General features: G+C 39.5%; 1 protein-coding gene across 2 annotated transcripts in view; it reads left to right on the forward strand.

The window, feature by feature from the left end:
- The first annotated feature begins 856 nt into the window (after positions 1–856).
- The window catches only part of plcl5 (phospholipase C like 5), an 88755-nt gene continuing 64705 nt past the window's right edge, over positions 857–24906 (forward strand). Inside the window, exons 1-2 of one of the 2 annotated variants that reach the window (XM_061222914.1) lie at positions 865–971; positions 1294–1628. In XM_061222914.1, coding sequence (XP_061078898.1) covers positions 1308–1628 — 321 coding nt within the window. In that variant the 5' untranslated portion in view covers positions 865–971; positions 1294–1307. Of the gene's footprint in view, positions 1629–24906 lie in introns of both variants that reach the window. The other variant, XM_061222913.1, reaches the window with a different exon arrangement.

Raw genomic sequence — 24906 nt, forward strand, 5'->3', positions numbered from 1 at the left:
AAACCGAATTCAAAGGGCGACCACGGTTATGTGTGGCTGTAGGGACATGTTGCGTAAAATTAAGACTCTGCAGCGCTTAAAACTCAGAAGCAAAAACATTCAAGTGGATAATAAAATCACCGACGATAAAAAAGAACTTTTTCAAGTCAATAATTCCATTAAAAAACAACCGCCAATGCCACATAGTTTCTTTTTTCCTGTTTCAATGTTACACTAATTAATTGTCCCTGTTAATGTAGCCTAACGTATTAGCTACACCATTTTCAGAACCAAAACTCATTTGCAACGCTTAAGCACCAATTCCGCAGCCGCCAGAGAGCGCTAATCACAATGGGGGTTTCTCTTCAGACGATATTGACTTGCTGTTTGCACTTAAACCATAGCCTACCTTAAATATTGTATAAATATTTCACGCACAGCTTCATGCAACGTGATGTAGCCTATATTATCCAATAGCATCAATACATTGGTTTAAAAATGATGAGATATCCTAACACATCAACCTAATACCTTTTTTTGAGATAAGAATGGTTACACAAGGGAAAAGTCTTGGTTGCTTAGCCTATCGCAAGAACACTCACACTTTCATATCAAACCAACTGACGGCACTTGAATTGCCTAAAAAAGCAGACCGCAATCACGTCTCTTTTCACCATTGGCGCATCTGACATAAGATTTAATATACTATACTTACTTTACTAAGATATTGTCTAACATAACACATATGTCAGAAACAAAATGTTACTAACTTTAATTCGAATAAAAATTCAGAGAGAGAGAGAGAGAGAGAGAGAGAGAGAGAGCGAGCGAGAGAGAGACGCGTTGTAAATAGCTGCATCCCGAGGAAACACGTGTGTAAGTAAGGAAGTGCCTGTGCTTCGCTCACAAACCAGCATTCAAGCGGAGTCTAACGGAGACAGCAACGTTGTTTAGTCTACAGTAAAGCTGTACCTGAAAACAAAAAGTAGCAGGTACTGTTCCGTTCATAGAAGCCATTCGTTATCGTCATGGAATCGCTGCAGAAAATCTTTTAAGAATACCAGGAACACTGTGTCACAGAAGAGCACAAAAAGAGCACCATCTGCTTAATTTCATGTCCAGAACCGGCAAGAGTTGGAGGGGGGCTGATTCTCCAACCTTGCCTGTCCTGTGCGTTTGAGCGAAACCTGTATCAATGTGCCTTTTGCACACGTCTGGAATATTTCAGATTTAAACATTTTAACCATTTTGAGGCAATTCAAATTCTAGTAGACGACTAGTGCTGTAGTCTGGGTGATGCTTTTTGTTTTTTAGTTGGTGATGTTGGGATGATGGCGGAGGAGGTACAGGCTACCGAAGCACGAACGGGACTTTTACTTAATCAAGCAGCTGCGGTACCGGTCGGGACAGAGATAGTGGGGTTAAACAACAATGACGCCGTGCTTCTTTCGTCGAGTACTCGAGCATTTCTGGACGTTGCTGCAGCTGCGGCGGCCGTAGGTACCGCGCACCCCGTCGTCGGAGCCGAGGCGGTGTGCACCAATGGAAGATACAAAGAACACGGCAGTCCCAGGGCTGGCAGCAGAAGCCGGGATAATTCCAATGAGAGGAGTCAGGGAGGCTTGATCACACCTTGCAGCATCATGAAGGTTAGTTTGTTTCACTTTTACTTCATCATCTGATTATGTAATTAATCTCAGAGCCTAACATAATTTTAGTAAAAAATAAAAACCTATACCGCGGCAAACAACATTGGAAGTATAACCAACTGTTTATATTCATAAACTGATTAAGAAACTATTTACATTGTTAGCAAGTTATTTTCTTGACATAAATAGAAGAGTGTCCTGTTGCTATCAGGATTTGCATGCTATACGTTTACATTCTCTATCGTTTTGGTCGCATTAATAAAGCGCATTAACAAATTTGAGTCACAGAGCTAAATCCAGAAGTTCCCCTAGTAGGCTGTTCGGTGACATGTATTACGCGAATAACCTAATACGCTAATCACGGAATGCAAAATACGTGTGAAATAGGAGAACAGGAAACAAATCAAATTCAAAGCTGCTTTTGGGAACATAGCTTACAAAATACAGATATAAACGTGTGAAGACTGTAACATTCAGTGTATTTTGGCCTGCGGCTAGCCAGCAGACCGAAGTGTTAAAATTAGAATTTGACTGTCAAACTGGAAGAGGGATTCCAGACGGGAGATGTCATCTGTCACATTTTGTGGCAGGTCTGACACGTTTTTAAATGTGTTCCTACAAAATAATGTTTTTTAAATGTATATGTAGGGTGAATAGAGGTAATTTGGGGCATACAATGTAGCATATATTTCATGCTTTCTAGTTTTATATGGTCATTTATAACAAAAATACTATTCAGTATTATTCCTATGCTAACTGTTGTGTGTTTAAAGTGACCTGTTGATTGACTGCAACAAAGCCACACAGCATGCGTTGTATCACAGCTGAGCACTTGTGTGGTCTCCAGAGGTGTCAAATTTTAAGACAATGGTCCATGGTCTGTGTACTACAGTGTAAGGTTCTTGTGGCTGAAAGTCAACAAACTGTGGTGTCTTGGGAGCATGGCATAATGTTTCAATTAAAAATGTCCCTTGTATTTACACTCAGTGAACACTTCATTAGGTATTTATTCGTTATTTTTTAGACTTAAGTATTCTGCTGCTGTAGCCTATCCACTTAGAGGTTTGAAGCGTTGTGTGTGCAGAGATGCTCTTCTGCATACCACTGTTGTAATGTGTAGTCATTTGCATAATTTACTTTCACCTTCCTGTCAGTTTCGACCATTCTGGCCCTGTCGCTTTGACTCTGTCGTTATCGACGCATTTCTGCCCGCAGAACTACTGCTCACTGAATGTTGTTTGTTTTTTGTACCATTCCCTTCGAATCATTGACTGATTTGATAATCACATGAATAAGTAGGTGTACAGGTGTTCCTAATATAGAACAAAAACACAGATCAGTGGTGAACTATATGGTTCCTTAGTACCTTGAAACAAAACCCTGTAATTTTACACCTTAAAAAGTGAGCTATTTATTGGGAAAATATGCACAATTTAAGGGGGGGGGGATTTGTTCTTTAATACAATTTATTAAAAAATTATTTATCCGAAGGGGTAAATTAAGTACATTATAAGGTGTCCAGCACCTGAAATATACCTTATTTACATAAATGGAAACGTAAATGTAATTTTTTAATTAAGGGCTATTGCATGCTTTCAGGGGCAAATTAAGTGGGAATTAAGCACATTTTAATGACTTCAACTTTTGTAGTGCCTGCAGTAAACCTTCAGGTGGTTGCTAGCTTTCTGGGTCTATCATTTTAATGCTCCAGCCATGACAGACCCCGAAGGGCTTGGAGTTTAGTGATTAAGGTAATCTGTGCACATTAATGCAGTTTCTTAGTTGAAGACAGGAAAACACTGTTGGGTTCCAGCTTGGTTGTGCTTGCAGACAGATCTCGCAAGGAGTTCCCACAACCAGTTTGCTGTGTGAGGGGTTAGATCCCATCTCCAAAAGTAGCCCCAGTGTGTTTTCATTCCAGCACGGTTATGTAATATGGCTTCGAGGCGACTGTTGCTCCCTGTGTTCCTGTTGGTGAGATGTTGCACACGGCCAGTCAGAAAAAGTGACAGGCCTTATTTGCCAGTTATGCAATGTGCAGATGACTGAAGCATAGCACTTAACCTGTTCTTTGTTATGGTTTTCAGTCCACGTTTCTGCAGACATAATAAATAATAATAAATAATAATAATTATTATTTGTTTGTTTGTTTAAAAAAAACCTGTACCAGTGAAGATTTGTGTAAACATAAAATAAAGCCAAAGTGTGCTTCTGAAACTTTTATATACCACCCGTGTCCAAACGCATTATAATTATACAATTGCATGAATTCTAAAAAATGCTCACTTCATATTTCACATCTAATATTAACAAGGGAAAAATGAATACTGCGTATTTGTTTATTGGAATGTCCTTAGAACTTTGCCCCCCCTACCCCTGCCAATATCACTGTTCCTGGAACCGATGCCAGGTTATTGCTACCCATGGAGGCTGTTTGTTTGCTTGTTTCGTCTGTCTGTGAAGCATGTAACATGTTTTGGCATTGGTTTATTTTCAAGTTACCACACAAGGGATATAGCTATGCACTATGCATACACATAATGCATACATGTATTAAACATTTAGTACATACTGCAAAAACAAAAATAACCTCCAGAAATAGCATCAAGAACAGCAATTCTAAGGCGAATGATGGTTGTGTGAGATTGCTCCTGTTCCATTCTTTTTAACTCATGGGAACAGTGTCAATAAAGAATAACACCTCAGTGTCGCAGTGTCCTTAAACAGTTATATTATGTATTTTTCTGAAACAGACAAACATGCACAGGGTGTGAAAGTAAAAAGAGATCATATTGCACAAAGTCATGAGTGCTTCTGAGCTCGCATTAAATCAGGAAGAAGCTCGGAATATCCTTTTCACAAAGTGTCCTCATGCCAAAACCACACATCTTTGCACCTAAAAAGATGTGAAAGCCATACAGGCCATTGTAATTTTTAGCACTTGGTATCTGCCTGTGTGCTGAGTGCCAGTGGATCCACTTTAATGAGCTTCGTATAAAATAACCAGGAAGAGTATGCAATGTGAAAATAAATTAGCTGTATCCCTGCTATTTCCTCCATTGTGTTGGTTTTCATGTAGAAGGCTGTTCTGCTACCAGTGAATGCATCCTGAAATACATTTGTGACTGAAAAAAAAATCAGAGGAAATCCCTTTTGTTTTGGCCCAACATTTAAGCAGCGAGAAAATTCTCTGAACAATAGGTTTTTGGCATTGCAGTCAGTGGGGGACAGTTCTCTGGCACACCAGCTGCTCCTTTGAATCCTGGCTTCAGATTCTGTCTTGGGAGTGAGATTAGCCTATCAGCCAATGTGATAGTGTCAAAGGGTCACTTCACAGCAATGAATACCACACACCCAGAGACTGATGTTACCCCGACGGGCCAACAGAGCCATGGGACTCAATGCCGAGAGCAGTAGCAAAGCAGGTTTGGGAGATTTGCCCGCTCTGTCCAATTGTACCTGTATGCTTACCCACCCTGTCCAATCATACCTGCATGCTTTAAAACGAGTCAATCAGAAACTCACGCTGTTATGTAGAAGTGGGTCTCAGTATTTGAGGTGTTCGGTCTCATCTGCAAAGGGAATCCCTGTATCGTAAGGCTGGTTGTGTGTAAACCCTCCGTACCACCACCATGTTCTGTGATATGCTGCATCATTTCTGTTCATATTTTTTTGCTCACCTCAATTAGGAGGGAAAGAGCGCAGCAAGAAGAAGAGGACACAGATTGACACGGATAACGACAGATGTTCGTGGCAGAGACCCCTTGGGTCTCCCTTGATGTTGCCCCGAGTAGCCATCTGTGAAATGCAAACCATGAACAGGGGGACGCATGCATTTTCTGAAATCCCCCTGCGCCTGCGAAAGCAAACGGCAGCGTGGTGAAAGATGAGCATCCTGCTCTTTATTCAGATTAAGGTCGCTGTGCTGGTGAAGGTTTTCCTTTCAGCACTCACCCTGCATATTTCAGGACCCGAGGCGCAGAACCAGCCACCTCGTCTGAGCACAACAGTATTGCTAACCCGTTTTCCCTTCAGCTAGTGTGACGTCTGTGAATGTATTTGGTGTCTAATTGTGCTCTTGTCAATAATGTATCCCCTGCGTATTTGGCGAACTGATCTGAACGTGCTTTCATGAAATGCTGAAAGGTTGCTCATAACTGAACTTCTCTTTGTTTTAGTTTCATTTCTGGCTGGAATGAATTCATGGTTCACAGGAATGAGTCCATGAGGAGTGACCCCTAAATAGAGTACCTTTAACAACAAGCTGAAACGGAAGTTAGACCAACACTACTACAATATGGCGTATACACGAGTGAAACAGATCTTTCGGGCAGGGAGTCTATTTGAATATTGTCAAATGAGGAGGCGGATGTGAAAGGAGGAAACGCACCGCTGTGTGAAAAGGATATTGATTGGAGGGGTACAAAATATTGACTTTTGAACAACATACATTCACACAGGTACATGATGATGTAAAATCTGGTAGTGGATGGATAAACTGTTGGTGTGAAAATACACAAGTATTTTAATTTTACATAAAAAAGAAAATATATATTATAGTGAGCCCGGGTTGTGTTGGTTAGCACTTCAAAACTACAATGTCAGCAGGCATTTCTGTGTTATGGATACCCTTAAAAAACATTAATTATGTCTGTAATTCAGAAATATGTGTTAAATAAACGTGTTAAAAATACATTTATTACATTTATTACTTTTGAATTAGACCTCAGAATTAAAAATGTTATTGATGAATTGTCCATAGACTTAACATGGCGGGACGCAATGCTAACTTGAATGCTAATCCGAAGTTCTACACAGACTGTTATGTTCAGCTACCTTATCACATGTAGGTAACTTTAGTAGCCAGATGACATTCCATACCACACCGACAGTAGCAACAGCTCAGTCTCACTTATTGTCCAATGTCCACTGTCCTTGTGTGAAAATGTGTCGGATACAGTAGAGCAAGGGTGGTCAAAAAAAAGACCAGCTAGGTCGGCTCACATAAATGGAAAACGTACAACTAAATCACCAGCTAGTTTCTTAGGCTAGTCATAAACCCCAACAGTGAGTGAGTTCACTAGGCTAGCCAGTTAACTCTAGCTACACGATAAAATGGCAGTGACAGTGTTAATGCAAGCTAGTTAACTAGCTAGCTAGCTTGTAGTTAGTTATACCTTGCTAGCTAGCTAACTGGCTGATTATAGGATATATCTCATTACACATGAGAGAACATACAATCTTGCTGAGAAAGGTAACTTAATATGCAAATACCATGTTTATGGCAGACAGTTGGCGTCTCCTGAAGATTTGACTGAAGAAATTAGTTTCAGACAGCATAATTATCGTTGAAATGGAAAAGAATGGTAAATGGTTGACATTTATGTAGCGCCTTTATCCAAAGCGCTGTACAATTGATGTTTCTCATTCACCCATTCATACACACACTCACACACCAACGACGACTGGCTACCATGCAAGGCACCAACCAGCTCGTCAGGAGCAAATGAGGGTTAGGTGTCTTGCTCAGGAACACTTCAACACAGCCTGGGCGGGGGATCGAACCGGCAACCGTCCGACTGCCAGACGACTGCTCTTACTGCCTGAGCCATGCCCCCAGAATGGCGCTAACTATAATTTTAACTCATGCATCGTTATGCATGTTAGCTAGGTAGCTATGAAAACAAAACCTTTGAGAACAAAAGCACTTTTTGCAAGTTGATGGCAGCTGCATATAAGAAATGGGGACAGTTACAGTGAAACATTTAGCTAGTGGGCCGAATAGATTCTTTAAGCCAAGTTGTCAGCCAAGGGTTTTATTTTTAATGCATATTTGTAATGGCCTATCAAGTATTAATTGAACCTCCCAGTGTAAAAACTAAGGTAATTAATCACAAAAAACAATGTTTTTGTGAAATGTTTGCATTTGCTGAAAGCCTCAAATGTGTATTGTCTAAATTTCCCCTGTTAGAACTGTCCATGAGCTATTGAGCCACAAATCTTACAAGAGATCAGTGTTGATAAATGACTGCTGCACTCTTCCTATCTTCCTATCTCTATTTTTCTGCCATTTTAATGCATCCTAATGGCTTGTCAATATTAGTAATTGTGGGGAAAAACCTATTTATTTAAATTCAGAGCGTGTATTGTAAGGCTGTATGTACTTTGATCCACATAGGAAGGTTGTGTCAACCTGAACAGATTGAGCAAGAGGTTCAATTTTACTTGAATGATGGTTTTAGCACAGTAACTGGCAAGAAATGATGTGTAAAGATGAAAGAAGGTATAGTATGTCAGCCATATCCATAGGGCCAGCTCTTATACAAAGGCCCTGTGTGCCAAAATGACCTTTACAGAGGCCCAGTGTGTCTGAATGGTTTCTTTTCCCAAAGATCTTTTACTTATACAGTGGGCTCCAGAATTATTGGCACCCTTAATAAATATGCGCAAAAAGTAAACTTAAGTGCAAAATGAAGTGCTGTAAACCAAAAAAATTATACAGCTATTAACATAAGCTTTATTTCCCAACATATGTAGAGTGGTCTATTAATGATTCAATGGAATCAACCAAAGTCTTACATTTTTCAAATAAAAAACTATTTCCCCCATTTCCTGGCTCCACAATTACTGGCACCCCTGGTTGAATACTTTGTGCAAACACCCCTGGCAAAGATGACCGCCATCAGTCATCAATCTTGATAACAGTCTTTTCCTAGAATTGGTAATACGGTTAGAGAACTCATTTGGAGGGATTTTTGATCATTCCTCCATGCAGAAGTATCATTGATATCCTTGAGTTTGCGCTTATAGACCCCCCTTCTTTATTTCAGACCACAGGTTTTTGATGGGATTTCTATGGTTTCTATGGTGGTGCTTGTTTTGAGTATAGGTTTGTTTGGTGACTAGAGGCCTCCCCTCGCTGTGATAATCACCACTTTCTCTGTGACCTCCTATGAACCATAACTGGCCTTGAAAGTAGCCGCTGCAAGGGTTTCCTTTAAGTGTGAAGCAGTAGAGAAATTTAAAGCTTGTGATGGGTCAAACTTTCTTTGTTTTGTTTACTGTATGAAACTTGTGAGGATAGGTTCTATTATGGTATTTGATGTTTTATATCCTACATTTAACTTGCATGTTGCTGTATTTTGATGATTTGCCAAGTCTTTTGAAGGTGTTTTTTGTGGCACAGCTGAAGAAAAATTCAGCAGCAGCACAGCTCAAAGTGAAACCTCACATACAGGATATGAAAGTAGTTCTTTATTTGCGTGTCTCTTCATAAAAATACAGCAACAATAAGGAGTTTTCATCACTATGGTGATTTAGCACAGTTCAGCTTTGTTTATCAAATTAATACTTACTAATAGACTAGCAGCTGCCTGGATTTAGGCTTATACAAGTCATATAATGCCACCTTGTCTTGGAATGCTAAAAATGCATTCCATTTCCTCCGCAGCAGTCATCATCTTAACATCTTGTGCACTAATATATTCATTGTGGTGCATTGATTGAAGTTTTTGTCAAGTAATTACCCAATAATTAAATATTTTGAGAATCTATTTAGATGCTCACTTGTTTTGCCACCCATATGTTTCAAAATAAGGTTACTGAAGCAATGGCATTTTAAAATAAGTTATACAGATAGAATGTGAGTTTTAACGCTTTCAAACGGCATATCCTGTTTGTGATTGAAAATTGAACTGTGAAAAAAGGAATGAATGCAAAAAACAATAGTACAAAATTTTGGTAAATTTGTTGTTATCGTCAGCTATCGGAATTTACAAGATTATGAATTCAAAAGAGTGCCAGCCACCCTTTTTTGGGTTTTCTGCAGCAGAAGCCTGTGACTTGGGTCCCTGTCACATCATCTTTTATTTAAAAAAATCTGTTTGCATCACCCTTCATTGCATCTCCTCTTCAGAGATATGCCAGCTTTTCCACCTCGATCAGGCATAAAAACGTTTTAGCAATATTTTGCTGTTTTAATTTAATTTAATTTTTTTTTTTTTATTCAGGCATTTCCACTCAGGTTTACTGATGTGCAAATTCAGAATTTGCATAAAAACGGTTGGATGGAAACCCCACTAATGTAACCTACTTCAACAGGGGGTGATTGTAGATTTTCCTGTGAGTATGTAGCCAGTGTGTATGAGATAAACCTGGAAAGAAAAACGGGTAATGTACTGTAAAAGAACATCTTTTTTCCAGACGTCACAGCATCTTGCAACTGAATTTAAATGGGCCTCTCAGACCACACAACTCTTCATTGACTTTAAGTATTATGTGAACCACAAGTCAGACAAAGGATTTGTGAATGACTGCTGATTGAATAGCAGGGATTATTCATACCAGGGCATTAAAACAATGGCTCTGGATCCCACATTCAGCGGAGAGTGCATGCCTTAATCAATGCCCCCTCTGAGTGGAGTTCTTCAAGTTGTGCACACACAATTCCTGCTCAGTAGCAATAACTTAATATAACAGTCGTGATTTCGACTGTTACATGATTGTTCGTGCCAGACGGACTGGTTTGAGTATTTCTGTAACTGCTGATCTGGGATTTTCAAGCACAACAGTCTCTAGAGTTTGAAGAGAATGGTGCGAACAACAAAAAACAGTTCTGAGGGAAGAAATGCGAGAGAGGTCAGAGCAGAAATGCAGACTGGTCAAAGCTGACAGGAAGGTGACAGTACTGCAAATAACCACAACAGTGGTATGCAGAAGAGCATATCTTTTGTTGTACTGTTTTTCTCATTTGAGAAAAATTTATGGATTAAATTTTATTTGTAAAAAATTAACTCAACATGCAAGCGTGATGCTGATGCTGATTCTGATTCTGTTGCAATACACAAAAAGAATGTAATTTATGGGAATTGTGTTACTGTGGTGTTTATTTTATATCACATATTCTGATGAAAGTGAAAACACATGCATTGGTTTTATGATTTGATGATTTATATTTTTAACGTTTCCATTCCATTTCCATATTCATCTGTCTAACATTCCAGCCCCTGTAATTGTGAAATCTAGCTGTGTAAGTCAAACTGAATTACGGTAGTACGGACATGGAAAAAACTTAAAGCCGCTCCCTGTGCCTGTAAATCAATCCCTACTTGTCCTAACTACACTATCCTACATTGCGACTAATGCCTGATGTGGCTTTTCCTTGAATCACAACAAGTGAACAGGCAACCGGGTAAAAAGCTGCCTTTTGTTCACAGTGATATACAGTAGAGCCAGAATGGCTCCCCTACAGCGGCTTGGAGAGGAGCCTAATGTGCGCGCGGCTCTGTGTTTGACGGTGAGGAGCGCTGCCTCCCGCAGACCCTAAGAATAGCTGCCGTTAAGTATGTTAAGGAGAATCTGAAGGGTTGGCTGAAGGACAGGATGCTAGGATGGCCATACTTTCATGGGAGTTCAGTGGAGTGGAGGTATTGAATGGAGGCTGAAGGTAGTAGCAGCTTCAGTAGATCTTGCACAAAGGACCCATTTTGAGATCAGACGTAAACGGGAGCACAATAGATTAAGCAATATATAGAGCAGAATGCCTGAGCTATCTCTTTACACGGGCGCGGATGCCCCATAGGGCAGGTGTCTGATTACCGTTGATACTGCTTCTGAATCCCTGCCCAGCCAAGGATGGAGAGCTCTCTCTCCAATGAAATGTTATCGCACCATATACGTTTCGCTTTGTTAAAATTAAAGACAAATGCATTATGGGAAATTGATCAATTACTTTACTTTACAATTACTTTCAGGTTTCCTTTTTTAGCAACTCTGAATTTGTGTACCATACATCATTCAAAGGAGTAGCCCAATTTCAGTACATTCCAAAAATTTTCTAGTACCATTTCAATTTAGCCTTCTCTCAGTGTTGGTCTCCTAATACCTCTAAAAGATGAGGCTCTGTCTCAAATGTTTGTAATGCGACACTGAAAACTCAATTCACCTGGGGCCCCTTGAAGAGCCTAAAAAGGCTGCATTGTACAAGTAGTTTTGAAAGAGATCATTTTCAGATTTTTTTTCTCCAACTGCTTTTTGTTTGCCATAGAATTTTAAGTAGGTTTAAAACTTGAAGTAGGATCTATGCATGCAATACTAACGTTTCAGGTCACGTTATGCATACATGTATTGCTTCACTTGTGTTGCTCAACAAGCTATAAGTGTGTGTGTGTTTGTGTGTGTGTGTGTGTGCGTGCGTGTGTGTGTGCGTGTGTGTGTAGGCAGCTAAGCACATATAGTATCTTGTTCGCCAATAAATCTTGAAAAATAAGCTGTAGTTCTGCCAGAAGAATTGAATTCTTTTGGACCAGTGTGGCAGAATGCAATGCCTGAAGCATCACAATCATGTAATGGCGGTGGTCAGATTGGATGCAAGTAGCGGCGACCTAGTTTGTATAAATATCGACTGTGTGGGAGAGACGTGGAGTTGAGGTGTGGAATATCTTGCGAGGGTGAAAAAAGGTATGTCCTTTTGTCGAGGACCCGGCCCTAGGCCTGCCTGATGAGAGATTGACAGAAGATGGGTTAGGCAGGAATGCATTGTTAACCCCTCGCACACGCCATTGAGGTGGTAGTAAGAACGCCCGTAAGAGGAAAAATATGTGGTTCAGAGCTAATGAGCACTTTGGAGAATCGCATACACAAGATGGAATTGTATACAGAACTGCCTGGGGTGATTCATTTAAGCAGTGTTCTGTCTGCTTATGGGTTGGCGACCTGTAGTGCTATTTGCTTTTGCTGTACACTGCATTTATTGTATACCATGTATACAGTATACAGTGTTTAAAATCCATAAGTAAATGTGTCATGTAAGTGTATCCTGTATATGGTCATGACGAGCTACCTGGCAGCATCTCTCCACTTACCTAGAGAGGGGTTACCTAGAGAGAGATCCTTAGTATCTGGGGTGCCATAACCCTTCTGTTTCCTCTAACAAGATTAGGGCTGAAGTATTCAGTGGAAGTAGGCCACTCATGTTGCAGAGTGAAAAATTGGAGAGAGTGCCAGGGTCAGGCCATTATTGGTAATTTTAACCAGTATACTGGGAGAGTGCATCCTCTGCATACGCCTCTCCAGTGTTACCATTAAATACGTCTAAAAAGCATATTTCTGTGTTCTGCCTTGTGGCCTTGTTCAAATGGAGCCCCCGACTCCTTCCTTTCAATTGAGGTGCTTCATGTTTTAGTCATTGCTGTACTGTGTGTGTGTGTGTGTGTGTGTGTGTGTGTGTGTGTGCAGCTTGTTTAGCAAGCCAATTGTCACACTTTTTGCTACAGTATGTTATCATTGGCAGATAATTATCTTTGTTGTTGTTCTTGTTTTTGGTATCGCTTATCCTAAAACTCCTTTTAGTATGAACATCATGGTTTATTCCACTGCTTACTCAGTTTGTGTGACCATTGCCTATCCAGGTCTCAGGAATGTTGACATGGAAAATCATGGGCACTTAGGTATCCAAATACATTCAAAAGAATGTTCAATAAGAATATAACAGAAAATATGAAAAATAATATGCTTTCCTTACATTTTGTTATTGGCAAAAATCAGGGGAGTGTTGGCATGCTCACAAACAAGGAATTGTCTGCAACAGCTGTGACTCATTTTTATTAGCTAGCTGCCTGAAGCTCTTCCCCCGCCATGTTCAATTACCCAGTTTCTTAGATATGTACATCAGGCAGAAAACTTTGTGGAAAAAATACTGAAGCCAGTAAAATACTTTTTTCCCTTAACTGTATTCTCTCTAAAAAAACATTTGCTGAAGTGTGGTATTCGCATATTTATTGTACGGAATACATTAGCCCCCACTAGCTATATGGATTGTTTATACAATTTGTTTATAGACCGCTACTTAGCTTGCTAGCTTGTCAAACTTTGTCAGGCTCTAAAATGTAATAAATAGTTTTATAGTTCTGTCTTTTTGTTTTATCAGTGGCGTACCTTGGGATGTAGAACTGAACTTCAGTAACTTTACCTTTAAATGTATCATTACCTGTTTCCAATTCGATTTCTTGATTATCAATCAAGTAGTTAATTAAATGAATAACAAATATTGGTAACACTTTGCAATAAGGTTACATGAAATGGCATTAACTAATGTAGCTGTTAACTAACTACTGAGAAGTTTTTTTTTACAGCTTTGTTAGTTGTACATCATTAACATTTATCCTATGGTCTGCTAATGTATAAATATTCATGAAACTAATACATTAGTAAATTCAGTTCATGCTTAATTATTGTATTCGTTCATTCTTGAGTAACAACTACATAGGGTAATGCCAATTCATGAAGCTCATTGTAAAGGGTGACCAAACTATCAATAAATACAACAGTTATATAGTATGATAGAATTTTCCTTGGGTCATAAAATTGTGTTGCATTTCCAGCTGGTGTGCTGGAAAAAGGGGGTAAAGCATTAAACTGATCGGTGCTCTCAACCTCAAAAGGTTTCCATTTATTTTGCTTGATTTAACAAACAATTAATTTGCTGAATAATGAAGACCAATATTTAGTCAATACTGATTAAGAAATTATAAAAAATAATGACAAAGTGAGATTGAGATCGAGGATGGCAATAATCTGAATAATCTGAAAAATCCCAAAACATTCACTGAATTGTATCTTGCATTGTAGCATTTTCTTCTCATCATGTTACAGAATGTAATCAGATTTAAGATGGAACTTGATTCAATCAAAATTATTCAAACATCAGAAAACATCAATTTAAAGACGAAACTTGTTTATTCTATTAAACCAGCCTTCAGCGCAATGCATAATTCAGGCTAGCAAACAAATTTAGGAAAAGCTGTGCTCTATCATGAGCATCTATACTGCAGAATCCTTGCATAACATCTAAACACGTTTTTTGTCATCAAAATGTGGATATAGGAAAATGCTGTAAGTGTACAATAATGCTATCTCAAAATAAATATTTTACCGATTGCTCTTGGTTATTGATCAGTTGTTTCTTCGTTAATTAGGCAAATGGAACAGAAACAGAAACATAAACTGATTGAAATGCAACCAGATTAAGAGTGGTGGCCAGTTTAAAGGTAAGGTTGCTGGTAAAGCCTGATTCTAGATCCCACATTATGACACTGTGTTTTATTCTTAGGCAGCTAATCCTAAGAATAACTGAACCTCTGTGATGGAATCAATGTCCGTAGCAGTGGTCTATATCCCTTATGTGTAATATATATTACATTATTATTGTATCTCTTAAATATCATTATCAGCATCAACCTTGGGTGGAGGCCCCCAAGGCCAAAACCTTCTGAGGAGACGAGAGATTTTTCTTTCATCACTGACAGATTGGTGACCTTGAAAGGCATATGCTTCATAACTGATTATCCCATGCCTGTTCAGTTTTTTCACCTTAATGAGATTGTAATTGATTGACTATGGAATCCCCACGTGACTAGCATGTGCAAAATAATAATCATTAAACAAGTACTGTAGGTACACATTTGGTCAACTAATGCTGAAGGTCATTGGACACTTCCATAGACAATAATCCATTTTATCAGGCTACTCATACTGACAGACCAGAGCATATGTCCAATTGAAAAAACATGTACTTGGGTGGGGATGGGAATAAGACCACAATCTACCAGAAGTAAGATTAATTTTGGTTTCTAGCAGATCAAGTATACTACTGGAAAGTATAGCAGTGTCCTGTGCGCAGTTTTACACAGTGCCGCAGATATTTTTCAGGATGGCACTTCATTAAATATGAAATATTAATTTGTGCTTCATCCAAAGTGACTTACAGTTGATTAAGTTAAGCAGGGGACAATACCCCCTGGAGTAATGTGGGGTTAAGGCCCAGTCATGTTCCTTAGCCACTAGGCTACAGGCTAGAGACCTTTACACCAGCTCCGGAAGGTGGCAGCCGCTATGTTAAAACCTATGTCTTACTGATGTGGCAGATATCAGAGCGTTCCCTACTTGAAGGCATACTATACAGAATTTTCCCTTTGAAAATATTATAAAACAAACATGCTCAATCATTACCATGATACACTGGCAACCTGTGTCTCTGTTCACTTTAGCCCAATACCTTGCTTGTCTACTTATATTTGTAATTCTAAAAACTCCTCAGGCCTCTTTTGTGCATGGACCTTTTTTATTTCTGTGTTGTATCTGAGAAGCATGTGTCCAATATACTGAACTCATATGCTCTATTAGCCAATGGGAGGAGGAGGGGGGACAAGAGGAGACGATTGGCTACTACAGTGGTGAGATGGGTTTTTGTGAGAGATTAGCCTTGGTGGCTAACCAAGTGGCTGGCTAGCTTTCAGAAACACTAATTTGCTGCCGCGTCATAAGATAACTAAATTCAGTTTTGAACATTAGCTTACTACAGTGGTAACTAGGTCCCACTGCACAAAACTAACATTACTGCTTATATTAACATTACAGTGTATTTCCTCCCCTGGGCAGGGAGATCATGCCTAAATCCAAAACACTCCTGGACATTCAGAAGACGAGATGTCTGATGAAAATAAAAGTTACATTGAATTGATGTGTTCTGAGTATGCATGCTTATGTTACAGAATTGTGCAGGCAGACTAGAACAGTTAGTGAAATCCACTGGTGTTAGCCAGCTAGCGTGACCACAATCTAACTAAATATCAGTTACATGGCTAGCTAAACGGCCTGTGTCGGAAGTGATATTTTGCATATCAGACCGCGGTTTCTATCACAGCACACGCTCATCTGCAACAGAGAGGGCTGAGATGTAGACGGTGTAGACGTTTTTGTATACAAATAGGAGCGAGAAATCCTATACACCTTTAAATGTATAGACATTCCTCCATTCTACCTCATAACAGTAAGACTTCAAACGATCACTGTAAAATGACAACATTTAGTTCTGACGAATATTGCTGTTTTAATTAGCAATCATAAGCAAACCCATAATTAATTACTTCCAAGTAAACATTCAAATTCTGGTTGTACCAAATTATAGGTCCTTGAAATTTGAATGTAGTTATACAATAAATATGAATGTCCCAAAAAACAGATATAACATAATACCATGAGTCCTTGCTTTGTGTAATAGATTAAGATTTCTTTAGATTAGGTCACGGGAGAAACATTCTGTGGTAATATCTGAGGTACACCTGAATTTTGTATTTGTCATTGTTTTTTGTTTTTTGTTTTTTTTAAAGACCAAGAGAGAATTAACGATTTGGCTGAAGGGACGTGTGGGACTGCTGGTTTCCAGGATCAGCAAGCATGCAGGCGTTCGTTAATTTGGAAGTCCTATTCCAGAGCCAGCATCTACCTCCCACTGTGCTTCATATTCTAGCATTAATTAATGTTGTTTATGTTTTTTTATCCTTTTTTCGATCCCTCAGTTGTTTGTGACTTCCATAAGAGTTACTTCAATATGACTGACTCACTCGAATAAAGGCATTTCATGTGCTGCCGTTTCCCAGTAGAAAGCCTCGTGGGAAATGCATGGTCCCAGACTGGGGATTTGTCCAATGAATGTGTAAAGTGCGCTTGAGCCAGGCAGAAGTGGCGCGTTAGTTTGCATAACGATTGTTGTGCGTGTTTGTGCACGTGCGCGATGGGTGCCTCGAGGCCCAGCTCAATGGGAGCGATTTGGGCTGCAAAGTGCCACTCGGTTAGGCTCTTCAGGAAGAGAGTGCTCTCTTACCCCCCTCCATCTGCCACCCCCTTGCCCATTTGCAAAGGTCAACACAACAGCCCAGGAGCCCCCAGAGTTATTCTGATGTGAAGTGTCTGTTCAATTTGTTTTATGAAATTTATAGAGGAGCAAAAACCAACACGCCGAAAGTCGCAGAGACAACCAAACTCTTATGTCCACCTGTAATTTCCAATGCTAAAAGTACCCTTCACAGAAATAAGTAATCTTTACCTGAACTTTATCGTTGTTGTTTCATGCCTTTTATTATTTGTTTGCACTATTGGTGCATTTAAAATAAAACCAAACCACTGAAAAGAGTTTTCAATCTGCAGTGTTGCTTGAGGCTGTTAGTAATGTGTTCTGGCTGACTGGTTTTTAATCATTTAATTTTCGAAATATTAGATTTTTCATTTTGCTTGTGCTTTTCAGTGAACCACATTGAATTAATGGATTAATGCAATCCACTCTAATCTACAAATGACCCTTTTACTTTGTTGATAATCACAGTGATAAGATTTGATTTGGATTTTGTGAACCTCAAAATCAGAACAGATGGTCCAGGTGCTTGCATGTTTACCACCAGTCCTTTATAATATTTGTATAATCTTTCACAGGTGAAGAAAACAAACTTTTACCATTACATTTGATTTCCATGCATGGACATCAATCGAGGATTAATATCTCCTGGTTGCAAAGCATGCTGGTTAGATGGTTGTACCTTCCTATGGGACCTAAATAGTGATGGTAGGCCTGGTTGCCATCACACCAGTGGATGCTCATGCCTGTATTTTTAAGTGCTTACTACGACTGGCTTCATATCATTGCAGGCCTTGAAGGATGACTTCTTCGGTCTCTCTTCTGTTAGGTTCACTTTCATTGAAAAAGGGAGTGAGGTTTAGCGTTTCGCAGTGATTGGGCAGGAGCACAGAACCATCTCTGAGTTGACGGAAGCGCCGTGCTGAACTGAGAAAGGGTAGGAACGCAGAGGGAGGAGGGTGAGAGACTGAGGAACAGAGGGATTGTGGTCAATTGAATTTAAAGATAAGGAAGAGCAATTAAATTATGCCATAAGTGCAGCCCAATCGGATTACATCGCAGTCCATCAAATATTGATGGCACTGTGATTCAGACAGGGCTGATGGAAGCATTATTGGGCTTATCCACCTAACTGTGTTATCATGTTCCTCCCATCTTCCTTCCACGTGAACTGTCCAGTGTAAGAAATCTCCACGACTTTACATGCACTCTTCTTTGTGACTGAGTGCAAGACCAGAATAAAAGGACCATTATTCAGTCTTCTAACTTTGTTCTTTGTACTTAGTTCTTGTTCTTTTTACTTAGTTTGGACTAATAAATGGAAGCAAGTTTTACTTTTGCATTCACACAGAAAGCACTCACAAAAATCTAATGGGAGTTAGGCTACATTCTTAGGCTGCATTTGGCTAATTCAAAATGGTAACGAGTGTGAATTGTCACAAGTAATTTAGTCTCAGAAAGCAGAAAATAATCTTCAGTCATAAAATTAATGAGACTGTTTAAAAGATAATGACGTGATTCAATAAACATTCGTATTTAACTTTAACATTACAATAGGTGTATCCAAATTGGGCAATGTAAAACGGGAGGAAGAATGGGTTTAACAAGTATTCACCTATGAATTCAAATATATTTTATAAGACCATACCACTGGTCAATCCCTGATAGGCATCCAAATGCATACAGTATATACATACACTCAGTTACCACTTTATTAGGTGTACCTTTACACCAGCTTGTTCATGCAGATATCTAATCGACCACTCATATGGCAGCAACTGGATGCATAAAAGCATGCAGGTATGGTAAGAGGTTCAGTTGTTGTTCAGACCAAACAACATAATAGGGAAGAAAGCGATCTAAGTGATATTGACTGTGGAATGATTGTTTGTGCCAGTTTGGTTTGAGTATCTTTAAAAACTGCTGATCTCATGGGATTTTCACAAACATCAGTCTCTAGAGTTTTTAAAGAATGGTGTGAAAAACAAAAACACACCCAGCAGCTCTGTTGGCGAAAATGCGTAAACGACCAAGATCAAAGGGAGGGCCAGATTGGTTCAAGCTGACAGGATGGCGACAGTAACACAATTAACATGTTACAACAGTGGTATTCTCTTTCATTTCCAACCTCTTGAGGATTTTCTAAATCTTGAGGACAGGGTGCTGCAGTGGAGGTATAGCTATTAGTGTTTACGTTTCGTCAGTCGATGTGGAAGCTTCACTGCCTTACTCGTTGGTATTTTTTGGTATTTTAGCTTTAACATAGGATCTTTTTTTGCAGTGTTTATCAGTGCCACTGACAGAATTTTTACTCCTCATCACAAGAAATTAGCCATGTAGGCTGAATGGGGAAGATATTTTCGGTAGCTGTGTTATACAGCTTTTGACACCATTCTGATTTTTTTTCTTCATTTTAAAAGTAAAATATACTAGCAGCAAAGTTTTGAGTGTGATACCCGCCCATTCACATTGGTCAACCCCAGAGAGGAACTATTTGGGTTAAACTAGACATGATTCAACGGTATGATGATAGACAGATAGAGGGCCCTGCAATGATAGCATATTGGCCACTCAGGATAATTGGGGGTCTGTTCTATGTACATTGTAGCCAGTAGGGCTTGTCTATGAACATTACAGTCAAATCTTGCCCTGTGTGTGTCAAGTAATGATAAAGAAGCTTATTTTTAAAATATAACAGAATAGGATCTCCAGGCACGGACCTCAACCGACACCCCCCACCCCTTGGAATGCAGGGTGTCCGCTATTGACATCGTGACCCCCTGGACCTGGATTTCGGATGTCGATTTAAAATTGCCAAAGGCGGTTTTGCGTGTGTCAGGCTTCAGAGCCTACATTTATCTTTTGCCATTTAAGCCACATGTCCGTGTTTACCGCTAACACATGCATGTTCATATACTGATAAATCTGTACCACTACCTGCTAATTCCGTAAGAGAAGGTCAAAAACCAAAAAAACCTTTTATGTCATACCGCATGTTTTATTTTTGTAATTATTCTTATGTTATCAGCATTTAATCCCTGTGCCAGTGGAATGCTTTTAATGAAACCGATTGGAAGTCATTTGCAATCTGGATGTGTGGGTTATACAAATATTTTTATGAGTGTAATTTAAATAGATGCGTATCTTTCTTGCATTGATTGCGTTTATTACCTTCACTTTGATGAATGTTGTGCTATCTGGAACAGGAGCCACAGCTATCAGGGAATGTACATTTTCCAGTGCTTGCTGAAGAAAAATGCTTCCTGAAACATATCGGCTTCAGGATTGGGATTGAAAGATAAGGTTTGATTCTGAAACTTGGATCAAATTTCCAACTGTGTAAAATCCAAAAACCACAGATTTCACATTTAAATTAAATTAATAATTAAGTTGTAAGGATGTTCCAAAAGGTTTACTGTGGTCTAGGTCTCATGTTGTTGTTTTTTTCAATTTTTCAGTCTCATAAAGGCCTTTTCTCATTATATGACTGTGTGCTACAGCTTACTTTGTAATATCTTGTCTTTGCGAACATTAAAATGTATATTAAAATGTATTTAGGAGTTAACAGTTTTCACCATTATTGTTTGTTGTTTATTCTGTTAAAATGTATGAGGAGTGATTTATTGGTGAAACAGAAAGAGCTACAGCTATGACCCACAGAAACCGCTGTATTAAAAAATATGGCATCTGGAGCGTCGTCACCGTCGGATTCTGATATGAACATCTAAACACAGTTTGTTGCTAATCAGCCTACTTTTGTTTATGTAGGCTACATAAACTACATATGCGCCACATATGTCTGGAATAAAAATGAACAATGCTGGGGGAGTTATTGCTGTTGTTGTAAACATTGTCTCAAGTTCTATGTACTGTGGAACAAGGAAAAGTTTTATATGGTCTCTTCGAAGTCTGCCACGCGTCAAATCTTCTAATAAAGAAATAAATGTAAATGTACTGTGAAGAGAGGTCAGCCATAGCAACGAAGGTCTAAACTATGACTTACACCCTATTTATAGCAAACTTTGTTTACGTGTTTTATGGAATTCATATTATACTCTAATTAAGCATTAATTAATGAGGATTACTCAAATGAAACATCACTCATTTTAATGTTAAATCCAGTTGCGTGTTTCTATATGATATGAATAATTATATTAAATTGGCTTACTAAAATAATTTTGCTACTGAAAATAAAATGTGAATGAATGGAATAAAATGGCACAAAACAAGCATTTCAACCATGTGCTTTCATTTTTGCACACAATACAAACAGCTGAGAGCTCTCGTGAAGTCGGTTCAGATCCTGCATCAAATCCCGCATTATTTGTGTAAATGCATTTCCAAAGGATTTACGGTCAATTTTGTTCTGAACGGGAACAAGGCCCAGTGTGTATAAAAATAATCATTAATCAAAGCTGCAAATCTCCACTTTATCCATGCATGATTATAAATCTAAAATTGTGGAGTACAGAGCCAAATCAAGAAAAAATGTGTCTTTGTCTCAAACATTATGGAGCTGTATATGTGATATAAAATCAAAAATGATATGTTCATATCATTTAAATGACAATAGTTGATAGTGATGCACCTTTAACTAATTTTCTTTAAATTAAGTTGGCAGTGTGCATCAATTAAGCCTATTTCACTGTGATGTCATTTTAGGTAGCTCAAGCATAGTGTTTTTGATGGAAATTTGTATATACATTGTGGTACTGTGCGTGTGTTGTGAGAGTTGGGATCTTGTTAGACTGTAAAATGGTGGCCACGTGTCCCGATCAATGTTAAAACCAAACCTATGCCCTTGAGTGAGATGCATCCAGCCATAGAGCATCGTCAGTAATCTGGTGGATCCCCTGGCAGTATGCAAGGTTTTATTTAGGACACATTTTAGTTTACATAAGAGAAGGAAAGACAAGGATGGAAAAAGTGTTAAAGATAGTGTAAAAGCAAAGCAGTCGTGCATTATTTACGGCAGACGTGTGTGCAGTACAGAGCAGTCCTGAGGACAACTGACGGAACAACTTCTGAAGACAAGCAATTCATTCTCACGCGGGTTTTTACAGCAGAATGGAAGTGTTTCAATGTAAGCTATACAGGGAAGAAGAGCAAAGGGTTGTGGGAAGAGGCCTTAGCATGGCTGTATTATGTGAAGCCCTGCTTCAGGCTAGGTCTCTACGTGGGAGGCAGGCATGGCAGGAGAGGGCCCCACATGCCAACCAGGGAGAGAAGCAGCCCATTGTAACGCCACTGTTCACTGTGGGTAGGAGGTCAAAACAAGTCGACCTCCAGCAACGGAAACATATGGTGGCTAATGTGGGATGCTTTGTTCTGTGTCGAATTACGTTTCTGTACATTGCATTCCATGCTGTTCAATGCCATTTTGAGCGAAATTGTCTCATATGTCTACATAATCAAAGTCCAGCCTCAATCTACACATCTACCTGCATGTTAGATTTTTAAAGCAGTTCCACAACAAATAAACCTATTGTTATCACAAACAGAAGAGTAAACAAATGCACGTGTGCCTTCCTCTTTTTGTCGCTCTCTGGCACACGCAACACCTCTTTGAAAGCAAAAACCGAAAATGATCTCAGAACGGAAAGCGGGGACCCGTCGCGCCTTCATTTCCAGATTTTGGTTGAGTCGCCTCGATGACCCCTCGCAAACGGGGAAGCAGACTGGTCTCCCTCCTTACTCTTACTCCATGTCGGTCCTCCAGCCAGCCACTGCTCTGTCTTCTCCCAGGACTCATTTCCACTCCGTCGCGTTTCTTTATCGACGTCGCAAATGCCAAACTCGGAGAGACAATCATCCGACGTGCGTCACGCCATGAAAGGGTTGCTTTCATCTGCTCCCTCACATGCTTTTCTTGCGATTGTCCCCCAGTCGCACATATGTTTCTTTCTTTTAGAGCCCTTGATCCACCACCACGGACAAGTTAATGGAATGAATCATAATCCCCCGTAGCAACCAGGACCTCACCTCCCCTTCTCGTTCCCCTCTCCGTTTAATGAAGTGGCTACACAACATTATCTGTTTATTTTTCGTTCTGCGGTGCCTCGTCCTGGAATCCCCCATTTGTTTATGAATGATTAATGCTGCTCTGATGTGCAGAGCGTGTCTAAATGAATCCTGCGCAGGGGCACATTAGCGCTTGTTTTTCCAGACTTTTCCATGGAAGTCAGAGTTCCTCTGGGTTCATTATGTTTACGCCACTGTGCCTGTTGTTAAATTGTTTCTGCTGAAATGTCCAGTCAGTCTGTGGAGATTGATGACATGTCACTCTCCCTGTTCCCACGACACCACTCTCTCTTCTTCTCCTTTTGTTATTCTGTAGCTCTCTGTCTTTCTGTCTGTCCATGATCAGGTATTACCTGAAGCAAAGGTCTTGATGGTAACATTACTTTTACATTTTATGTTTTAGGCATTCAGGTGATGCCCTTCCATGCTGTTCATCCTGACTTAAAATCCAATCTCTTTGCGTCCCACTACAGCTAAAAGCCCCAAATAATCACATGTACTGTACACAGGGCCAACAATAAAAGCTGCTTTTCTGTGTTATTTAGGTCCTGCTCATGTAGCTCTACTGAATCTTCCCATTATCTAAAGTTCAGTTTGCAATGTATCTGCAAAACCCCTGAATTCCTGTCATATAGGCCCCAATAGTGAATAGTGAAAAACAATTTTGTTGTCCAAGTCCAAAACTTTATTATCCAAGCAAAACTTTTGTGCTAACCCATTCCCAAGCGCCAAAACATAACCCTAATCTTGCCACAAACCTAACACTTACCATTCTCCTAATTCTACCCCAAATTCTAGACCTAGTCCTAAATCTAGCCCTATGAGTCATCTCAAAATTTGATTGTTCTTAATCCACTGTAATTTAACATATCATGATTACATAGTTTATTCCAACAGATTCAAAATAAATTGTCTCCTTGCAAGCTACAAATTCCAACAAATGGAGTTCTTGCAGTGTTGGTGAATACAATCCAATGCAGATCCTTTGTGATGCCAGGTGACACAAGATATGGCTCGTTGAACGGGTAGAATCTGAAATTGCACTCACTGAGCCTAATCGTACTCTGTTGATATACAGACAGATAAACATACAGACGTCCATAGTAATGCAATATCCTCAGGGCAAGGATAATAAAGAGGGATTGTCAATGTATGCAGTGCCATCTGTTTGTGTTGAGATCTGCTGTTTCGTTGGCGCTGAAGTCTTTCTTGCAGTGTGCATTTGTCATCATGAAATAATGCCAGCAGTCCTGCTTTGTGTGTTACAGAATGTCTTCACTATAGATTTGGAATAAAGAACTGGAAGGCTCAGAACGTCCAGCTCAACTCAAAATCGAAGCAACTTTCGGTGTAGTTTCAACAGTCCCTGGGGTCTGGACCCCTGTGTTCTGTTGACATTGGTGATGAGTTTCATTCACGCTTTAGCTACTTGGCTGCCATGATTCAACCATCTGCCAGAAACCTAGGCATTGTTTTTGACTCTGCTTTTACTTTTTGAGGGACAGAGTGCGAGCTGTTGTTAAATTGTGTTTCTGTCTGCTCTGGGTCATTTCTGAGTTTAGAGCTTCT

This window comes from Conger conger, chromosome 2 (genome assembly GCF_963514075.1).
Source record: "Conger conger chromosome 2, fConCon1.1, whole genome shotgun sequence".
In the NCBI taxonomy this organism is placed as follows: Eukaryota; Metazoa; Chordata; class Actinopteri; order Anguilliformes; family Congridae; genus Conger; species Conger conger.